At 43.8% G+C, this 15,884-nt stretch overlaps 1 protein-coding gene across 2 annotated transcripts in view; it reads left to right on the forward strand.

Moving 5' to 3' along the window:
• ARHGEF16 (Rho guanine nucleotide exchange factor 16) overlaps nt 1-15,884 on the forward strand; it is a 440,772-nt gene that overhangs the window by 304,337 nt on the left and 120,551 nt on the right. For both annotated transcript variants that reach the window (XM_069610226.1, XM_069610225.1), the window contains exons 8-9: nt 1,055-1,184; nt 15,183-15,257. In XM_069610226.1, the coding sequence (XP_069466327.1) occupies nt 1,055-1,184; nt 15,183-15,257 (205 nt within the window). The remainder of the gene's footprint in view (nt 1-1,054; nt 1,185-15,182; nt 15,258-15,884) is intronic.

Genomic DNA, 15,884 nt, shown 5'->3' on the forward strand with positions numbered 1-15,884 from the left:
ACACTCCTCATAGCAATCCTTAACCTCCAGGTGTTATTGGCGCTGGCTCACAATGTGTTTTTGTAAAGGTTGGGCTCCAACCTCAGTGCTTACTATAGGCGCAGTTTGAGCAGGTACAACTATCTATTGTGACTTTCGGTAAAGGTTTTACTGCCCAGCTTTGAATGTGGGATGTCCTTTGACTGTCGCGCATGACTGGGAAAGGTAATCCTCAGATAGTAATGGTAGTAGAATACTCGTTTCCCGGTTACATGCAATTATGACTAATGAAAAAATAACGAATCAAAAACAAGAAATTCCAAAACAACTAATTTCTTTTTCGTCATTTTTTGGGGGTTTCCTGCTTAAATCCCCCCCTTTTTGTAATAATACTTTCTCCCCACCCCCATAACCACTATTCCCTCTCACAACCCCATATTTTGTTTCTTCCCCAGAATTAGTTATTTTGATATTAGTTGTTTTTTCATTCGTTTTTTCATTAGTTTTGTATTCAATATAATCACTGCATACCCTCTTTCCCATAAGAAGCCAAAATGGTCAGGCGGCGACCACATTGATTGATCGAGGAGATAATGTTTAGGCGTATTCTGAAAGATCATGGGCATATGGTGCACAGTATCTGAGTGTGCGAGCGTCCCCTGTGACCTAGAATTCTCATTACACCTTTCCTTGATGACTCTGAAAGGGAGCGTTATGTGTCCTATTTTGTTAGGTCTGCAAGTTAGGTTCGGAAGTTGTTAGGTGAGGATGTATGATTAATTTTAAGTTCCCCTTTCCGTCAGTCTGTAGAGTGGCCTTTCATATGGAGTCGAACAGAGACACTGTAATTGATACAATGCCAATGTTCTCATCCACCATCAGTTGAATTAAATACTTTGCTGTTGTTCCTTTTCGGGGTGGAGGAGAAAGAATAACCTAAGGTGCTAACGCGCTTCGCATGCACATGGTTTCCTAAGGTGGATGGGAAATTTAGAACAAAATGTAATAGTTCAAGCTCTTTCATTGATCTCACCTTATCAAGGACATGTCATTGAAACCCTGTGTTTCTTTACAGAAATGAAAACCAGACATTTAAGCAGAAATTGAAACAAATTGAAATGATGCCAGAATGTGGTGGATTACCGATGATCTCCTTCCTCATCCTGCCGATGCAGCGGGTTACTCGGCTTCCACTACTTATGGATGTAAGTGTTGATGGTGGGCGGGGGGGAGGGGCGAGGTTAATGTCTGTGCTCCTGACACACATTCCAATTGATTCTGTGGTCAAATAATCCAGTGTCACCCCTTGCACTGTGATCTTTGCAACACTGGAACTCAACAAGATGGTTTGGCTGGAATGACCAGCGAACGTGCAGTGCTTAATTTGGGTGGATGTTTGCCAGGGCTCACCCCAAGCTCTTATTTCTAAGCCCTGGCACTTATTGTCGCAGAATCAGTTTGATTACGATCTTATTTTTGTTAACTTTATTATTTTAACTGTGAGTCACAACAAGCAGGAACAATGTGCATTGACTATGGTCTCTGCATCCTGGGCTTGCTCCCTGTTATTTATGAACCTGATGACCCAGGTGGGCAGGACAGCACTAGTTTTACATGTTCACAGGTTAAAATTAGTTGGAAGGAGACAATGCCTGGTGCTCGTGCTGGCCACTCTAACACTCTGCTCCAGGCAGCCTGCAGGACATTTGGGTAACAACGAACAACACTAATACAGACGTGTGGGTTGATAACATGGCAGTTGCCAGCCAGCAGCACCAACGCAGAGGCAAGGCCTGGGACAAGCAAAAGGTCGCTGCTGAAGAAAAGTGCCTGTAATGAGTGCCAACCTATACAAGAAGATCTTGCTGCAGTGTTTGAAAGGCAAACTCATCAGTTCGATATGGATTTTATCTCATTGGTCCATCAGTTTAACATAAGAGGAAAGCATGTTTTCTCTTCTGTCTGTGGATAGATGGTCAACAGGTTCCACTTGCCACCAATAGTATCAAAGCAAACTATTAGCAATGATGAAGTGTTGGACGCCTTAACTGCCATGGGTCCCCCCCCTAGTGCCAAAGCCTTTTTTGGTGATTTCAATATGTCACCATTCAATCCCTTGTAACTTTTCTATTACATGAGATATCTCGGACAAATGTGGCCCCTTTTTTTCCCACATGTAAGCGGTCGTAACGCCACCAAGGAATCCTAGTTTGCTGTAGGGGGTGAGAGAAAATGACCAAAAAGGGAGAATATTTTGGTTTTTTCCTTGTAAGTGCTAGGAACAAATGGTTTGCTGTTCCGCATTCTCCATTTTCCAGGATTTCAAGAACAGGTTCAGTGGAAACCAAAAAAACATATTTTGATATGGTTACCAGCCATTTTGTGAGAGGTAGGCGATTTTGCCCTTTTTTTCGAATAGGACGTGTGTGGAAGGAATGGAAGAGCAGGGTAGGAAAGCTGAATGGGAAGACAGAAAAGCATACGTTTCTGAAAAGTAGACAAAATTCCAAGTTTAGGAAGGGGTGATTTGCGCAGGTCAGGCAACAACGATGTAGGGAAAAATTGGGAAAATGACAGAAAAAAGGTGTGTAGTGAACCCGATTGGTCCGTTAAGGCAATGGCTTCTGTGAATTTTAAGAAAAACAATGCTCTGCTACATTCCCCCGACTCTTCCAGTTAAGAAATCACAGAATTTTCGTAATGTTTCACAAAACAAGCAGTACCACAAGCCAAAAACGGAGCCATGGTACACAGGAGTTTTATTCTTACGTCCTAAACAGACGTACGTAGCATGTGTAAATAAGGGAAACAAATGTAGTGAGGAAGGGTAAGCATACATTTTTTGAAAGAGCACAGGCAGACCTTTTCAAGGGTAGGTGACTTGTGCAAGTTACAAAAGTGTATAGTGCCTAAAGCAGCGACTAAATGTAGGTCACATTTGCGAAATGAAAAGGTTGTGTAACAAAGGGGAGCAGCAAATGGGTCAAAACGTTATGAAAATCACGCAAACACAACAAATAGTGTACCAACGAAAACAGTACCTCACATGCGTGGGTGAACCTACCTGGGTGCAAAGGGAAAAGGCTAAACCACTGGTAACCCTAAGTCTTTTGGCAGAGCAGATTTTGAGGGTATTTGCTCATGTGGACAACCTACAGATTTGGGCCTAGGGTGTCGAAGCCACCAAGGAAAACAGGGAACCCCATGCATTTTTTCGAAAAGACACCCAGGGGTAACCACAGAGGTCTGACTTGCATGAATCGCCCCAGAAAATATTACCCACAATCCCTGGCAAAGTCAGAAATTTGGCAAAAAAAACAAAATGTTCAGACATTTCCCTCTGGCCGCCCACCGAAACACGCCGCCAACACCACATGTCCTACCTTCCCGCGTTCCCACAAGTGTCCCAACAAAAACAGTATCTCACATGTTTGGGTGCACCTACCTGGGCGCAAAGGGAAAAGGCTAACCCACTGGTAACCCCAAGCCTTTCGAGCAGAGCAGATATTTCTCATGTGGACAACCTACAGATTTGGGCCTAGGGTGTCGAAGACACCAAGTAAAACAGGGAACACCATACATTTCTGAAAAGAAGACACGCCTGGGAATCTACAGAGGTCTGACTTGCACGAATCGGCCCAGAATTTATTACCCACAATCCCCAGCAAAGTCCGAAATACCACATGTCCTACCTTCCTGCGTCCCACAGGTGTCCCGATGAAAATGGTACAAACATGTGTGGGTGCACCTACCGGGATGCAAAGTGAAAAGGCTAACCCACTGGTAACCCCAAATCTTTCGGCAGAGCAGATTGTGCAGTATTTTGCACATGTGGACAACTTACAGATTTGGGCCTAAGGTGTTGAAGCGACCAAGGAAAACCCATGCACTTCCGATGAGAAGACACCTGTGGGCACCCCGGTTTCCACTTAAAACATCCATGGTGGTTTAGTGGACCCCCATACACACCCAAAACAATGTATTTATTTTTTATTAATTTGCATTTTTAAAGCGCTCACGCAGCCCGCGGGCTTCGAGGCGCTGTTACAGGAATTGTTTTTTGTCTTAGTTGCGTAATTATAACACACTTAAATACCCAGAGGTTTCTAAAGCATGGACCCGGGATTGAACCTTTGTTGCTTCGTGTTGTCTTGCTTCCAAGGCGAGCACGTTGCCGCTGAGCTATCCTCCTGGGACAATATGTTTTTTTCCTTTTCTTTCACCCATCTGCCCCAGGGGGGGCCAAACCTCCATGCTTTGGGGGACGGGGGGAGAGGGCTGCTTGCATAGTAAGCTGCCCCCTCACCACCCCACATCACATATTCCTGGTGGTCTAGTGGCATTGCTGGGCACAGATCGAGGGCTCTGTGCCTGATCCTCACCCAGCAATGCTTCAAATAAAGGTGTCGTTGGAAAGAGGACAGTCTTCCCTTTCAAACAACACCTCCCTTGATCTGAACAGCACAATAGTGGCGCAGATCGAGGGAGAGAAAGGTAGCAACTCACCTTTATTTTCACTGTGGCAGCCGAAATGGCTGCTGTGGTGAAATTTACTTTCAGTTTCATGTCGGCGCACATTACGTATGCTGACGTGAAACTGACAGAAATCCAACCACCGGGCCATGAGGAGGAACCTCCTCCTCACATAGCATCGCACAAAATGACGTGCCAAAAAGGACGAGCTATCTCGTCCATGGCAACAGGGAAGCAATATCAAGGACGAGATAGCTCGTCCTTGGGACTAAAGAGGTTAAAGAAGCACCCAAACATGTCTCTTATTTCAAGAAACACCTTGATTACTGCCACTGTCAAATATACTTCTTTTCTCAAGATGGTAATGAGGAGTTGGGTCTGTGGGTGGTTTTTCACATGGCCATGGATAACGCCTTCTCTTTCTTCTCCCATCCTCTCTCACCCCTGGGGAAGTAATTCTGCCCATATTGGAACATGCCTTACTTCCACTTCCAGTTGGGTCCAGAAGAGTCTCCCTTCTAGAGTGACAGGGACTCTGTAGAAGATGTTCCTTCATGTATAGAGGAAAGTGTTGGATCTTCTCCTACTTATTTTTCCTCCCTTTTGGTAGAGAGAGATCTCTCTGGATTCACATCCCAATATACCACAATAGCTTGGGCATAATGGATATCCATAGTAGATGGTTCAATTCCTGCTTCCTTACTTCACTCACCCTGGCTGGCATCTTTTATCGATGGTACAGTGAGACAATGAATCCTATTTGAGGGGCAGTGCCTCACCGGATGAATTTACTCTCCACAATAGACCCAACTTCTAGTCTAACGTAGGGGATGGTACGACTCAATCCTTGTCTCTTATTCCAATGGTGTTGGTCAATTGTTCACTATCCTTGGTCCTTATGGGTTTCTGTGATCCCTGTAAATTATAGTGGGTTTTCTCTGGGGAGGATGGTTCTCCTGTTCAAAAGGGCAATACCCCAAAGGGTATCCACATTCTCTTCATGAGGGATCTGGTTTGTCTCTTGTAGCAGATTATGGTCTAGAGAATGGTGTCTCTCGATGTTCTCCTCCGTTTTAAATGATTTCTTGTTCACCCAAGGCAATAGATAACTGTGAAACAATGTCTTTTTAGGGTGAAAACTATCCTCCCTCTCCTTCTCGGATGTAATGGAACTCTTGTCCCGGATGAGGGATAGAACCTCTGGGGTCTTGGAAATCTTGTAGTTCTCCGTCTCTAAGAGACGAGACATTTCCCAAGGTGGTGGGGATTCAGCAATAATGTTGTTCTCCTTGGTAGGGTTCCTGACTTGGATTTTAGTGGTAGGTTCTATTTCTAGAGAGGAGCAATATTATCGAAGACCTTGAGTCCATGGAAAGTTTGACATTCTACCACAAGGACTCGCCCTTGGTCTGTTCAGTCAACCTCCCCTTCTCTCACCGGATGAACTTTCAGGGTAATCTCTCTCTTTTGCTCTTCCATTGATCCCATTAGAGGGAGATTCCCATAGGGTCGCATACACCAAACTTCCTACCAACTCATCCCTTCTGATCTTGACTGGGGTTGCTGAAAAATGTAAAAGGACACATTTCAGTTTGTCTCCACAAGAGAGGAGGGGAAATATCTTCAACTTTTCTCTATGGGGCATGACATAGATGGCAAAGCTGGTGGGGAAGTTTATCTTCAAATATAAAGAGATTATGGACATATCCCTCCCCTGCAAACTGGTGATAAGTGTTTCCCTCCACAGCCTTCCTCATTAGGAAAATTGCCTGTGAGATGAATAGATGGAAGGCGACCCTATGTGCTTCAGATAAGATTTTGAGGTGGGAGTATTTTACGCATGATTTTTCAAATTAGAGCGTAAATGCAATTTCAAGAGAGTAAAAATTAGTTTTCTCCTCTGCAAGAGAGTAAAACCTATCCAACACATACGTTATGGGTATGAACACATTTTAAAAGGGTGCGTGCTTTATTGTGTTGCTCGCTTAGCTGTCACAGATTTGGTCTTTCAGTTGGGAATTCACCATCATGCATAAGAAGGCTATGCTGCTGACAAAAGAAATGCTACATTGCCATCTATTGGTGAAAAGTATTTTTTTTTAATGAATAAATCAAAGCGTACATTAAATGGTCCGTATTTGCCATATTTACATGCGTAAAAGGGCAAGATACGCACATTAACTGGTAGGCTGGCGACCCTTATCCTATAGCCTAGGTGGTTGTGGGGTTTGTTTCTTAACCGACTATGACCTTGTTGTCTTGACACAATGAAGTGGGGTTGATCAGTCTCTGTCCCATGTGTAAATGACCCACTGGTGAAAAGATGATCCACTTTTTTCCAGATGTAACAACCGCAGGGCTAGAGCTTGCACTATCTAGCTTACTACTCGTGTGGACTCCCCAATTTGTGTCAATGAGACGCATACTCAGAGGACACATATTTTTGGTTATAGACCTTTATTAAATAATGAAGGAGTTGGTAAATGTCTCACTGTCCCTAACCTACAAGGTATTTCCCTACCTCAATCAAAGATGTCCAAAGCAAACATGTCTGGTGTCCGAATCTGATTCCTAGCCCTCACATTCTGGAAGAAACTCTAAGGTATAAAGGATATTGTCTTTGGCCTTGAAGGTGCACAAAATGTTCAAATTCAACAGAAAGGTATACATCCAGCAAATACATCAAATGGATAATGTTCACAGTTCCTCCGTTCCCAGGTTTCTCTCCACAAAAACAAATGTTTTAAAATAAAATGTCAATTTCTTTGTAGACCAAGCGGATATCTTCCTTCTCTCTGTCGCAATCTACTCCTGGAGAAGTGACTCCCTTACCAGGTTTCTTTACACATTCAATGTAATTCACAATCCTAAGGACATGTGTCTTCCTTGGGATTTGCTCTTCATAATAGCACAACCTGGGGGCGGAGTCCCATGGCTTTCAGAACACCTGGTATACTCCCATGCCAGGTACTCTTCCACATTCAATGTAATTCAAAATCCTAAGGGCATGAGTCTTATTTGAGAATGTATTATGCAGTTCATTACCCACACTTGGCTTTGTCTGGTATACTCTTCTGCGAGGACTTAAAATTCAAACTCATGTGTGTGAGTTCCAAACTAAAAGGGCACCTGATATGTTCTTGTGTTAGGACTTCTCACATGCAGTTTCTTTACACAGCATGTGCCCAGTTCTCTTAATCTGGTCATTCATGTTGATGCAAAAAATACCTGGCATACTCTCCTGTCAGGTCTTAATACACAATGTCCCTCTGGTTTTCCCTTCTTGGTCTTCCCCAAGTTGTAATTGTGGGTCCCAGATCCCAGTCCCACTGTCTAGGGCTTCTGATACTTTGCCCGACAGTGCTACGGTGCCCCACCCCTTTCCGTGCTCTCACTGGTTCCTTTTCTGTAATCTCTCTGCGTTCCCCACTCCAAACCAGATGCTTCTCTGGCTCTCGCGGCTCTCTGGCCCGGCAGGCAACACTGGCAGGCATTTGGTCCTCAGTGGGCGTCCCAGCTCCCTCAGCTTTCAGGAAGTACAGCTTGCTTCCTCCTGTTTTACCAAAGCCTCCACAGAGCTTGCCTGAGTGTGTTGCTCACTGGACTGCCTTCCCGCTCCATCTTCTGCACTGTCGCCAGTTGCTGCACTACCGGTTTCTCTGCTCACCTGCTGTGGGGACAGGTTGGGTCCCCTGGCAGCCTCTAGCTGGTCGGATCTCCCATTCTCGCTGTGTCCTCGTTCTGCACCAGGATGAAGAAGAATGACATACTTTTCTCCCTGGCATAGTTTTAAATATTTTCGGGCCAATCTGATTCTTCCAGCTACTGGACTGCTGGTATTGGTCCTCCTTAAGAGTAATCCTCACTGCTCCTTTCCTCTTCCTTGTCTCAGTTTCTGTCATTTTGTTCGTTATCTGATGTTGAAGAGTACTGTCAGTAGACTTGGCAAGTTGTTGAAAGGGATTTAGGAATGGATGGAATACCCCTAAAAGGGAAAGGGGAATGCCATCTCTCACCCGATGATGTTGTGTCCTCTCCACATGTGGAACCTCGCCCCCAGAGTCGGGATCATTTAGCGGATGCTGTCCCCATTCCACATGAGGAGAGGCTACCTCAGGGAAAGAGTGATGCATCATCCGATTTATCACAACATGCTTGAACAAATAAAAGTTGTTCCTGCAGGATTTGTGTGTCATAGGTTGTATAGTTAGTGCGGTTTGTTGATGTGCTCTCTGAACTCTAATGATTTTGTAGGAATACATATAATTGTTATTGAAACTATGTCACTATATATTATGCTTTCATCAAAAGCTTAACCAGCTAGTGTTACGTGGTGGACTGACTAAACTCTTGACATACTAGTAGTATGGAGATGGCTACAATACATGATTGGGGCTAGAGGCTTTTCTGCAACAAATCGAAGTCTTTCTTCCTGGGAACGTTCTAAGTAAAGAATGACAGAATGGGTACAACTTTACGGTCTAAGCGTTACTCGTAAGGTAGGTCTGCAATCCCTCTGCAGACTGACGTCATAAGAGCTCTCCTTTAGAAATGGTTCCCACAGGGTTCAGCTTTCTGTCCTGTACCAAGTGTGGGTGGGAGCTGTGGAGAAATATTTAGGGCCTGATTCATGGAAGTGTTTCATAATGGTGCAATCCCATAGGAAACCATTCCATGAGTCAGGCCCTTAATGGAGTTTATGGGTTTTATTTTCAATTGGAGAGCTCCTCTCTGGGAATGGTCCAAGGAAAACTGCTTCAGGGATGTTTAAAAGGGAAGATGTTGTTCTCTCCTGAAAGGATACTGCTCCCTTTTCAGTTCTCTGTGCTCCACATAGTTTCAGAGGTAAAATGCCCAGCCATTTCTTTCTCAGTATTACAGTCACAAGGATAAAACAGAAAGAAGCTTATTGGCTACAATTCTCGGAGCTCACTATTTGTTACCTGAACACATTCTCAAAATTGCCTAGATGCTGCTTGCTTCATTTCAACATCACATCTAGCTAGGAGGATAGTGTCTTTCTGACCTCTTCCTATTCCAGGGATATAGGGCCCAGTTCTCTCAGAAGAGAGAGGGTCTTTCCTACTCCTATGGTATAGCGTACACTTCACTCTGAAGGGTTATAGTGGACTTCCCACTAATACGAGATATTACCTTCTCACCTATAAAGAACATAAGGCATCTCAATAATGAGAGCAATACTGCTATTTTCACTGCATGGGAGTCTGAATCACTTAACTCCTAGGACCTTTCACCTTTCTCAGCATCATCATCTTGGCCAGTCTATCAAGTTGGCCCAGGGCTCTCAAGGCTTCTTGCCTTTGCAAGTATGAAGTCCCATTTCAGGCCCCCCTGCTGTGGTCCACAAATCCTACTCTCACCCTTTGCTGCACTGGCTCCTGGAGGATTGCTTTTGCCTTATTTCCTCACTCTGACCTTTTGTATTCCTACCCTTCCCTTTTGCTATGCTATGTCTTTTCTGATTGGTTATTCTTTGTCTTGTTTAGTGTGAGGCTCTTGAATTGGTTTAATTGCCTAATGGCTTTTTTCGCTCCCACATATATTTGTCTGTAGCTTCCCAAGCTTACGCAAGACCTGACAGCCATCTAAGTACTCTAGGGTATTTTATGAGGTTTCCTAGCTTGCCACTAAACACAGGGATACCTGATGTTATTCTTACATTGGGATCATTTGCTGAAACCAAAGCAGGACTTAGTGCTGCACCAGGTACACAATTTCTCTACCTTACTTATATTGGATTGCTAGGTAATTACCCAGCCCAATATTACCAAGTTACTTGTAAAATTATGTATTCATAACATCGGGAATCAGTTTGCAATTATACTCACTCTAGGCAGGGCCTCTTGGATAGAGATTCAGATTCTGACACAGTGCTGGACATGTAACATCTTTATCATGGAAATATACTCCCAAGAAACAGCCACACACGATTCTTTTTAAAACTGTGCCCTTTGGCGTACATCTATATTTTCACAAAATGTTGACCATGCACAAATGCAGTTTACAAAGTGGCATTAGAAACACACAGAGAATTAACATTTAGCACGAAACAGTCAATTCATATTTCACACCTTGTCACCTGCATTCCACATGGCTCAACAAAAGCGAAAGTATTCGGAAATATTTTTTTTTTACAAAGCCTCCAAGAGTAAAGTTTGGCAGGCAAACCCAGAATTATCTATGGAACTTTGACCAAGTTTCAATGCCTTAGCCACCTTGCAACTGGCTACCCACATGCAAAACCCACCACACTGTATTCTATAGCACACAAAAATGATTTAATGTCCTCACTTTGTTACTTGTATGCTTACCAAAATGCCTGAAGGATCTGCGCTTGCAGAGCCAGCGAAAGACAGGCTCTGTGCCCTCGGTCTCAGTTTGGCGTTGAATTCCCCCTGGATTCCTCCTCCTCCTTTCTCTTTTGCAGAAGGGCTCTCAGTCACGGCCAGCCTGGTCTGTCTTCCTCCGATCATGCCCAATTTACCTCCTCTTTCTGGAACTTTCCTTCTCCCTTTTTTGGCAGCAAAAAGCCCCTCATTTCTTCTCTGTGCCTCTTTTTGAAGCCTCCTTTCTCTCTGCCCACTTTATGTATACTACCCTACACAAAGTATAAGAACAGCCTGCCCCTCACTGTAATGTTACATGTCAATGAGACACCTCCTTTGAATAGCCAAACCTTCTGGAAACATCTAGAAGTCCCAATTCTATTCTAGCGTCCCCTTTGAGCAGAGTTTTAGTTCAATGAGCGCCAGAATCGATGAGTTACATTTCCTATTCTGGCTTCCGGCGCTAGAACACGGACAATGGGCCTACTTTGAGAAAAATGATTTTGCACATTCCAAGTTCTGTAACCCTCATTTCTCTCATAGCAAGAGCAGCTTTAAATCCAGCAATTATTTTCTAAGCAGTATTTCAGAAGCTATGCTTGCAGTCCAATTGCATCCCATTTTGCACCCTAAGTTTGCACCAATGATTTGCACAAAGTGCTATGGACTCAGCTTTCAAAACACTAATTGTATTAGTTGGTTACATTTTAGGAGTTAGTTAATCCTGTTAGAAATTAGTCCCTATGCTACCTGCACATTTGAACTGCCTTGATAGGGTAAATCCCAAGTTACCCCTCCACTCTGGTTTTTATGAATTCACAATGCTGTCTCACCTCAGTGTCTCACCTCCACCCTATCATATAACTTCTGCAAGAGTCTAAGTTATGATTCCTGGACTAATTGAAATTTATGCCATCCAAAAGTTTGCACCACCTTACTCTCCAACAGTACCACCCCTGATTTCTGGTTTTAGACTGCTCTCCTGCTGCACCTGGTTCACTGTATTTAGCCTTGATCTTTGATTAATTGTCAGCTAAGGACAATGGTCCCACACTTTCCAAGATCTTAAGTATTTAAGATATTGGAAACAGAGAAGCCAGAATAGGAAAGCTAACTCCTCGATTCTGGCGCTCATTGAACTAAAACTCTGCTCAAAGGTGACGCTAGAATAGAATAGGGACTTCTAGATGTTTTCAGAAGGTTTGGCTATTCAAAGGAAGTGTCTCATTGACATGTATCATTACAATCAGGGGCAGGCTGTTCTTATACTTTGTGTAGGGTAGTATACATAAAGTGAGCAGATAGAAAGGAGGCTTCAAAAAGAGGCAGAGAGAAGAAAGGAGGGGCTTTTTGCTACCAAAAGAGGGAGAAGGAAAGTTCCAGAAAGAGGAGGTAATTGGGCATGATATGAGGAAGACAGACCAGGCTGGTCACGACTGAGAGCAATAAAAACCATGTTGTTTATGTAAACCCCACACTGACCTGATACTGGAAATAAGCATTTCTCACTTGTCAGGGTTCACCTTGCCAACTGTATAACCTATGTAATGGGCACTCTCTCTCTGTAACATTCATTGTTGATTGCATCTTGCACTGTAACTAAGTAATTCTCTTGAAACAGCGCCCCGATGCCTCCTGGCTGCATGGCGCTTTACAAATGCAAAAATAAATAAATAAATGATATCATGACATCTTCATGCCCCACATCTATATGGTACAGAGACTCCAGTCTTCACCCTCATTGGTTTTCTGTTGAAACAGCTGTTATTGACGGACCAGACTATTTCCTGGTCCCAACCCACTTGGCATCCCGATCTCACTAGCTACAACCATCTATACAAAGACATTGTAGTGGTGATTTGATGTTAGTTATGTGCACAGTGGTAGGGTAAAAGTATAGGTAGTTTACCAATTGTGAGAAAGTCAGATGCCAGACTCAATTACTTGTGTGGACCCCGCAGCCCAGGAAATCCAGCCAACCAGGGCAGTGTCACCAGAGCCATGCACTACCTGGAGGAGCTTCAAAGCTTCCCTCCGAGCACCTGCTCCTGGCCTTGCCTTGTTCTGAGTCATGCAATTGTAGATACAGAAGACTGAGATGGCAGGGTTGTGCCATTGTAAGCCTGATCCCAGCTCCTACTTTTACTTGAGGGAAGGTGATCCTCCTCCAAAGAAAGAACCGAGCATAAGAAATACTTCTGTTACTCTTAAGGAACTCTTATCGAGTCCCACCTAGGAAGCCCACGTGGGACTCGATGCCTCTGATCGCGGCGGGTAACAAGTTCCAGTTGGTAGCTGCGAGGACTGGGAAGCTAGCGGCACCTGCTCTGGTCCTGATGCTTTTTGGAATAGATAGTCGGTTAGTATGGCTGGATCTGGTTGGTCTGTTTCAAGAGGGACCAAAAAATCTCTGCGCAAGGTAGCAAGGTGCTGTGTCGTGGCGACATTTGTGGGTGAGTGCCAGTTATTTGAAGAGGATCCGTTCCTTGACAGGTAGCCAGTGGATGGATTTTCTGGTGGCCGAGATGTGGTCTCTTTTAGAGATTCCAGTGGCTGCTCTGAGGGTATTGTTGTGCACCGTTTGAAGTTTTTTGATGTGTTTAGCTGAGGTGCCCAGCAGAAGTGCATTGCAGTAGTCTAGGAGGAAACCTATGATTGCTCTGGCGATGGTGAGGGAGTTTTGCTGAGAGAGGAAGGGCCTTGCGGCAGTGATAACTTTCGAGTGGTAGGCTGCTGCTGAGGAGATTAACCTCACCATGGACAGACAGGTGAATGCAGAGTCCAGGTAGACTCCTAGGGTTTTGACTGCATTGGAGACCGAGATGCGGCAGTTGTCAATGATGGAGTCATATTGGGGCCCCATTTTTTTGATTGTGTCTGGCGATCCGATGATAAGTAGTTCTGTTTTATCGATGTTGAGGCAAAGCCAGTTTTCGGCCATCCAGGTTTAGATGGTGGTGTAGATGGAGATGAGGGTATTTTGGTCAGCCTCGTAGTCGCATGTACACAGAGGATTGTTTGGTGTAGCTCCTTACCTCTCAGTTGTACATATGGGCTGCTGACATTCAAATGTTACCTCAACTTGAATGTTCCATTGTCGTGCGCTGGACTGAATGAATATTTTGAAGGGTCATAGCAGAAAACTGGTATTTTGTTTACTAAAAAGAGTGGTTGTACCACTCTGATGGTTGCTTGAGTTTTCTTCTGGAAGTACATTTTTCAAAAGGTGGGAGAAGTGGTTTTGGTTGTGGAACTTGCTTCCCCTTTGAAGTGAACTTGGGATGAACTTGGCTTCCCCAAGAGAGCCTGATCTAGGAGTGGATCAAAATGCAGGGGAGATTGAAGAAGAATACAGAAGTGCCTACATTGGAGCCAGTCTCTGCTTGGAGGAGTAGGGACAACATATTGGAGGCCTAGGAAGAGCAAGGGCTCCCACCTCCTATAATGGACCTGCAGTTTGCAATAGGGAAGCCAAATAAGGGGAGTGTAAATTGAATAGAAACTAAGGGTATAGGTTAGATCTGATAAATCACTGGAAGATGGTAAAAAGGTGAGCAACCCTCTGCACTCACTGAGGCGAGTGAGATACCAGTGTAGGATTAAAGACTGCCTTTCTAACAACTGTCCATTTACACACCAAAGACATCCAAAGGAATGTATCCTTTCTGAAATGTTCTTCCAGGTGCCCGCATTGACAACTGAGCACATCAAACTAAATTAACAACCTTGGACTGGATCTTTAACGGAGTCTCCTCTTTCGGTATCTTCACTTTGACAGCAATTCATTTTATTTATTTGAATATTTGTTCAGTACTTGCCCTACACAGGGGATCTAGCAGTCCTTTACAAGGTTCAAAAGTTAAGAATTGGCAGGGAACAGAAATTAAAAAATGTTTCAATCCAAGGGCATGGGTGCTCATGATTTCTGAAAAGGCTATGTTGACTATCCGCTGCATTGAGGCATTAGCTGTTTCCTGAACGGTTAAAGTTGGTGACAGAGCATTTTGGGAAATTAATGGGTGCTTGGGAATTTTGTGAACTGTATTGTGAATGCTGCTTGGGAAAGGATGAGCTCATACCGGAGCTGCACCCACGCCATTCAATGTGTAAATAGCTGGAGTGGATTTCTGAATTGAGGGCAGTGACTGATGCGTCTTGACGTCTGTGGGATAATATGGAGACGTGCAATTCCACTATGTGTGGGAGTGAAAGTTAATGCCTGAATATTTTCTAAATGTTCTAAAACATCCAGCAGCAAAACATTGTCATCATTCTAGAGATTGTATGAATGTAGGTTATTTACATTTTCAGAAGCTACACAGCACATTTATTTTATTTATTGACGCTATTCATTCTTGATTGCTTGTGACTTTTCTATTTTAGACAATATGCCAAAAAACGGATCCCTGCTCACCAGAGTATGAAGCCACCACAAGATCCTTGAAAGCCATTAGCAAGGTAAGACCCTGCTCTTCAAGAGCACTCAAATTAAAACTCCACTTTGAGTCCTTTCACATTATGTTGGTAATGTTGACTAACTACATGGCTTTGGTTCCCATGCCCACCTTCCATTGGTTCCCTCTGACCCTCTCACTGCATGATCTTACACCTGCTGGCTGTTTCTTTAGTAGAGCCCATTACCCGGATGGCTACAAAACAATTATCTTTCATGTGATACACATTTATTGACTTCTGCATTTCGTATAGGGAGGAAGGAAGCAGACTCATGCGAAGCGCACAAAGGCTTTATAAACTCTCAGTACTTTTTGTGATATTGCATATCTAAACCCATATCTAAACCTGCTAGCCCACTGCTGCTTGCCTAGTGACAAAGAGTTGTGATGATTTTGCAAACCTAATCTTTTATTTGGGGAGTTTGTTATGTAAAAAATGTCTGATATGTTGCTCCCTTGATTCAGTGCCTCATAGCATTTAACACGGAGACAATCATTCTTTCTTCCACTCTTCTTTCTTCTCACCTTTACTTTCTATATATTTACATTCACTGAAAAAGCGTAGTTAAGGTGCAATTAAGTTGCGCAGATTAAGTCGGCGCGCACCCGTTGATGACCCACATGGTGATAT

This window comes from Ambystoma mexicanum, chromosome 8 (assembly GCF_040938575.1).
Source record: "Ambystoma mexicanum isolate Mex_15411 chromosome 8, UKY_AmexF1_1, whole genome shotgun sequence".
NCBI lineage: Eukaryota > Metazoa > Chordata > Amphibia > Caudata > Ambystomatidae > Ambystoma > Ambystoma mexicanum.